At 50.0% G+C, this 6,000-nt stretch overlaps 1 protein-coding gene across 1 annotated transcript in view; it reads right to left on the reverse strand.

Annotated features, from left to right (window-relative positions):
* The window catches only part of ASCC2 (activating signal cointegrator 1 complex subunit 2), a 28,346-nt gene extending 23,181 nt beyond the window's left edge, over positions 1–5,165 (reverse strand). The window contains exons 1-4 of the mRNA XM_065646216.1: positions 5,104–5,165; positions 2,307–2,415; positions 903–1,061; positions 393–563 (exon numbers count right to left, since the gene is read on the reverse strand). Coding sequence (XP_065502288.1) covers positions 393–563; positions 903–1,061; positions 2,307–2,387 — 411 coding nt within the window. The 5' untranslated portion in view covers positions 2,388–2,415; positions 5,104–5,165. The remainder of the gene's footprint in view (positions 1–392; positions 564–902; positions 1,062–2,306; positions 2,416–5,103) is intronic.
* Between the last annotated feature and the right edge of the window lie 835 nt (positions 5,166–6,000).

Consider the following 6,000-nt stretch of genomic DNA (forward strand, 5'->3'; position numbering starts at 1 on the left):
ACGACACTGCACGGTGCAGAGGAAGCAGCATTAAGGAGCGAACACTCGGCTACTGGTGGCCTGAAGATGCTCCATCCCATGCAGCTGATGCTTCATGTCCCAAGGCCAACATGCTCTTTTTTCTCTTATAACAATATATCGTAACATCACACGTGGCTAACCTGCTGTTACTTCGCTGATTGCCTGGATCTCCTTCCTAAGAAATCATTGCATAGCTCAGACACTTCAGCTCTGAGTGGTTATCACCTCCATACGGACAAACAGACCGATAAAAATAGCCAGACAGAGGAATACAGTTGGACACGCAAGTAAGAAACACGATTAATTTCTCTAGTTGTCTTTTTCCCTAAACTACACAGCCTGGAGCACCTGCAAGGCAAAGAAATATTTACCTTGGACTCCTTGTGAGTGGACATCCTGAGAAAGGTCAGGAAGACGCTCCGATGAAGACATTTCTGCATGTCGTTCACCTCCGGATGGCAATCCAACAAGGCATCGAACTTGCGAGGGGCATAGCACAGGTAGGAGTCCAGACACTTCTGAAGCGTCTCATCAAATATCACCTTGCACAACGAAAGACAAGGAAATGGAAAGAAGGAAATGTCACCCGCTCGTAGGTTGCGCTCATGGGCAGCCCAGTTAAATTTAAAAGCAACCTGAAACATTCAACAGTGCTAAAAGGATTCACATGTGCAACAAATACAAGCAAACTCTTAAAATCCACAATGAAAATCCATAGGGAAACACTACGTTCTTTGCACTCTAAGGTGCAGTAATTGAAATTAAAATGCTTGACAAATGACATAATGAACACGTACAAGTCTTTACAAAAAAGTTTGTGGCTTTTACAAGCATGTAGATTGTTCAGGTTTTTTCTTCAGTGTCCACAAAACAACTATTACCTGGCACCAAAATCTGTCATGAGGCAAAGCCAGAAGCCAGTTCAGGTCATCTGCAATGAATTTTGCTCGCTCCAAGAACTCTTCCACTAAAGCAGGGTCTCTAACAACAGGCGGCGGTCTGTATAGCACAAAAGACCGATCTGCTTTTATTTCTGGGTGCTGCGGAAAGCCAAAACATTGTATTAAAACTACAGACCAAGTGACAGGAATGCCCAGTTCCCATTTGCACTGCTCACTGAATTTTAGGAAGAAAACAAAAAAAATGACACTTTAATACGATTTGACATTCAGTTCCCTGGGAACTTCCCATTTTCTAATCTTTCAAGGCAGCACATCAGCGGGTTTGTATCCTTATTTATCAGCAATATTTTCAGACCTTCACAATCGGGTGCACTCTGTTAACCAACAGCCTTGCAAAGCAATCCTCCCACGCCTTCAAAACAAACAGCAACACCTTCACGTCATGGCTCTGAAATGTGGCCCGCACTCTCTCTTTTTCCTCCAAACTGGTTCTTGCACAACATTCCACAGAGTCAAACCGACACAATGACCAAATACAGAGAAGAAACATTTCACTACCCTTCCTGAGGGTTTTCCCAGATACTCAAGTTGCGCCGGGGTGGTTTAGATCAGATATTAGGAAAAAATTCTTCATGGAAAGGGTTGTCAGGCATTGGAACAGGCTGCCCAGGGCAGTGGTGGAGTCACCATCCCTGAAGGGGTTTAAAAGGTGTTTAGACGAGGTTCTTAGGGACATGGGCTAGTGCTAGAGTCAGGTTATGGCTGGATTCAATGATCCTGAGGGTCTCTTCCAACCAAAATGATTCCGTGATTCCCACCCTAGAATGAGAATCCCGTTGAGCTGTGGGCAGCAGCTTCGAGCTGCTCAACCCACACGTACACCCAGGGCAAACCTCCTCCCCAGCGAACAGCATTAACAGCTCCCTCCAGGCCTTCTTATTTCTGGGAGAAAAAAGTGACTGTGGATTTAACTTTCTGACTTCACCCAGCTGAAGCCACAGGGCAGGAGGTTACGGGATGCAGTAAGTGGATAGACTGATTCCAGTGCTACAGCTCAGAGCTGAACTTCACGCAGAGCTGGCTGCAGCTCCCAAAGTATTGCAGCAAAATTTACATTGCTAATCCGGCTGTTCCTTGAAAGAATAAGGAGTTCTGGGAGAACAGTTTCCTACAGATCTTGAATACAGTAAGTTTTCATTCTTCCATCACTGGAAAAAAATTCTCAACTATCTGAATGCACTAAAACATGAAGAGAACAACTGAAGGTGGAAGCTGACCCAATTTCATCATACCCCAGACCAAGGGCTAGTTTTGTGCAGGCCCAAAGAAATAACAATAATTTGTGAAAGGTCTTGTTTGCCTTTCAGGAAAAACACAGCTCACCAGTGCCGGTAACGTTCGCAGTTTCCCTGTCTTGGGATCCCTTTCAGTCAGCTGGAGCTCATCCAGAGGCAATGCTGGCATCCTGACCACTCGCTCCTCCTGCAGCAAACTGCAAAACAAAAGCACAGGATGCGTTTTACAAGGTCAATCAACCAAAAGCTTAACAAAAGAGATCACGGCCTTACGGAAACACACATTCAGCAGCTGGAAACATATTCATGCGCAGCAATTTATCCACCACCCGAATGCCAAACCTCCATGGAACACCCAAGAGCCACTTGCATGTGGCTCGGAAGAAACCTGGAAAGTGGTGCTTGATTTTCATCCCTGGTCCTTACTGAGAGGCCACAGACACCTTCCAGGACAAGAAAAAACATATTTGGGGATATTGTTTAATATGGAAACTTGATATTTAAACTTGGTTCCTGAAGATTTGGGTTGAACTTCCCGCTTTTGCCATCTCCTTGAGCGCTTACTGTCTCCTGATAGTACAAACTGGAGAGGCGACAAAAACGCATCCTGCCAACATGCGATTAAAGAATATTTTTGGTGCTGATGTGGCAGAATCACTCAGTCCTCATGCAGATAAGGTACAGAGGGTGAGGCTACAAAACGCAGCCTTTTCCTACCCTGCCAGCCCCCACATGCTCACAGAACCACGTTTTCACCTTCAACAGCATTTTCAGGCTCAGGAATATCGCAATGAGCTTTGTGAAATTAACTACAAGTCAAACAAAAGAGTAATTCAAAAGAATGTTATGTGCATTGTTAAAGAAGTTCAGATATTAACAAAAAATGAAAACTGGAAGTTCACAGAGCTTCTAATTTCTTGGAGGATTTATAGTATTATGATTTCTGCGAAATAGTATTAAAAAGTCACGTTCTTGTTAAGGTCTAAATCACAAGTCTTATATGCATATTTAATTGCATTCACATTGCCTGGGCAGGATAACAGTTAAAACAAGAGAAGTGTCTTTACAGCTGAACAATACAGATTCAGGAGCAGGGTCAGTTTAGGCAGCAAGCGAAAGAGTAATATTTTTAGTTCCAGAGAATTTGTCACCTATGGATTTAGGCAAAAATTGTGTCATCCAATGTTTTAGAGTTCAATTTAAAAAAAGAAAAAAAATACAGTCAATACACACAGTCCAGAAAACTTTAAATAATTGTGTCTTTCCAAGGGAGTTTAAAGATTAGAATATTAACAAGAACATTTTCAAATTTTTATGATTAATAATTTGTTTGGAAAAAAAAGAGCAACTTTTCAGCAGAATAAGCAAAACTGGTTTTCAGTTCTCATCGTATATTTAATTTAGCTTTTAAAATTTCTCGAGTCATTCTGAAAACTGCACGTAGAAGCACGTGTTTGCAACAAGGAAAAAAAATGTCAAGTGTCTCATTTCAAGGCTGCCAAACATCAAAATCTCTGGTCCAAGTCAAAAACCCCTTGGAAGGGACAGGCCCCCGGCCAAAAGTTTGTTCATCTGGAGAAGATAATAAACCTGAGTACAGAATATCCTCAACATAGAGGATCACCCCAATCAGTATCATATGCTTCCCTGCGCAAGAGCTTTGGTCTAAACTACAAGGACATGATTAATTTGTTGCACCCTGTGATTTCAGGCACACGGTGTAACATCCAAACAGCTCTGACAAAGACGACAATGAACCAGACTTTTGCCAGGGAAAATTCTTTTCGCAGCGTCAGAAGCGTTCTCTGCCCCGCACATCCCGTCATCCAGAAGCAGTCCGTACAGGGGGACACCCAGGGCGCAGGGGACACGCTGCTGGGTAGGCAGAGGCAGTTTCTCTAATGGTGGTGTTGTACATCAGCCATACAGCTGAGGAGGGGGTTGGAGCCCAGACAACCCCTTCCCTGAACCTACTTTGATGTCCCCAGTCCCAATTTTCCCTCAGGCAGCTCCAGCCAGCAGCGGCACCCACCCTGCTCCTCACCCACTGCCCAGCCAGGCACCAGCTCCTGTGCCCCGCACACCTCTCCAGCCACCGGCCCCTCCAGGCCCAGCCACCTCCTCCCAGCTCTGCCAGCGCTACCACAGGCCCTGGAATCACAGAATCATTTTGGTTGGAGAGACCCTCAAGATCATCGAGTCCAACCATACCCCAGCCCTGGCACTGCCCCATGTCCCTGAGAACCTCATCTCCGTCTGTCCAACCCCTCCAGGGATGGTGACTCCACCACTGCCCTGGGCAGCCTGTTCCAATGCCCCACAGCCCTTGGGGGAAGAAATTGTTCCCCACATCCAACCTCAACCTCCCCTGGCGCAACTTGAGGCCGTTTCCTCTGGTCCTGGCGCTTGTTCCTGGGGAGCAGAGCCCGACCCCCCCTGGCTCCAAGCTCCTTTCAGGCAGTTCAGAGATCAGAAGGTCTCCCCTCAGCTCCTGTTCTCCAGCTGAACCCCCAGCTCCCTCAGCCGCTCCCATCACACTTGTGCTCCAGCCCCTCACCAGCTCCGTTCCCTTCTCTCAACTCACTCCAGCACCTCAAGGCCTTTCTTGGCGTCAGGGGCCCAGAACTGACGCCAGCATTCGCGGTTTGGCCTCCCCAGTGCCCAGCACAGGGGGACGGGCCCACAACAGGCCCCGGACCCAACCACTTTCTGCAGCGCCAGATAAGCCGAGCTCCGTCCCTTCTGACACCCCCTTGGGCCACTGCCACCGCCCTGCCCCCGCCTTACCAGGCCCTGTCACCCGCCCAGCCCCAGCCCCAGCCCCAGCCCCAGCCCCAGCCCCAGCCCCCCGACGAGGTCCCGCACGCCGCCCCAGCCCCCGATACCGGCAGCCAAGTCCCGCCGCCGGCACCGCGCTTCCGCAGCCACACGGCTCTTCCGGTGCCGAGCGGAAGTGGCCGCGGTGGGCGGAGCGTGCGTGGCGCCGCCGGTCGGAGCGGCGGGTGTGTCAGTGCGGGCAGTGCCGGGGCTGGGAGGGGCGAGCACCCCCAGCTGCGGGCGGAGGTTTTTCTTTTGGAATAAAACCAGCTAATTAAGTCAGTCACCCTATTTACTTACCCGGCCTGACCCGCCCGGGAGGGAGGGTCGTCGTCGTCCCCCGTCACCCCCACCCCCCCCGTCAGCGCGGGTGTCACTCTGTGGGACAAGGGTAATTTTTGCCAATTAATACAGGCGCAATTAAGCCCAGCTGAGGTCAGTGACGCTATGACCCCCGGAGAGGGGTGCAGGGGGACAGACACACCGACTGTCACCAATCCCGGTGCTCTGGAGGGTCTCGGTTCTGCTCCTTCACCACAGGGAACTCCGCCTAAACTTAGGCCAAAGTCCAGCTTTAGATGGCGGAGTGGCCTAAAATAGCAACCGCGCCGTGCCCGCCGGCATGTGGCTAATTGGGAATGGGGTTGTAACGAGGTTCCAGCTCCTGCTCCCCCGGTCCGACCCCTCGCAGGCTGAGGATCGTGGGTGTTTCCACTCCCGGCTGTGTGCAGCGGTGCTGGGTGCCCTGACCCCGCGGAGGGGAGCGGGTGTCACCCCGAGGGGTCCCCGCAGCCCCACCGGGAGCCCCACTGCTCCCTGCTCCCCCCTGCGCCATCCGGGCACCTTCTGCTCCCGCCCTGACGCTCTCCCTGGCAGGAGGCAGCCGCGAAAGGCCGTGTTCCCGCTTACAGTCGGGAGCGATCGATTTGCACTTCAAATGTCATGACAGGTTGTCCGGAACTCGC

This window comes from Caloenas nicobarica, chromosome 16, assembly GCF_036013445.1.
Source record: "Caloenas nicobarica isolate bCalNic1 chromosome 16, bCalNic1.hap1, whole genome shotgun sequence".
In the NCBI taxonomy this organism is placed as follows: domain Eukaryota; kingdom Metazoa; phylum Chordata; class Aves; order Columbiformes; family Columbidae; genus Caloenas; species Caloenas nicobarica.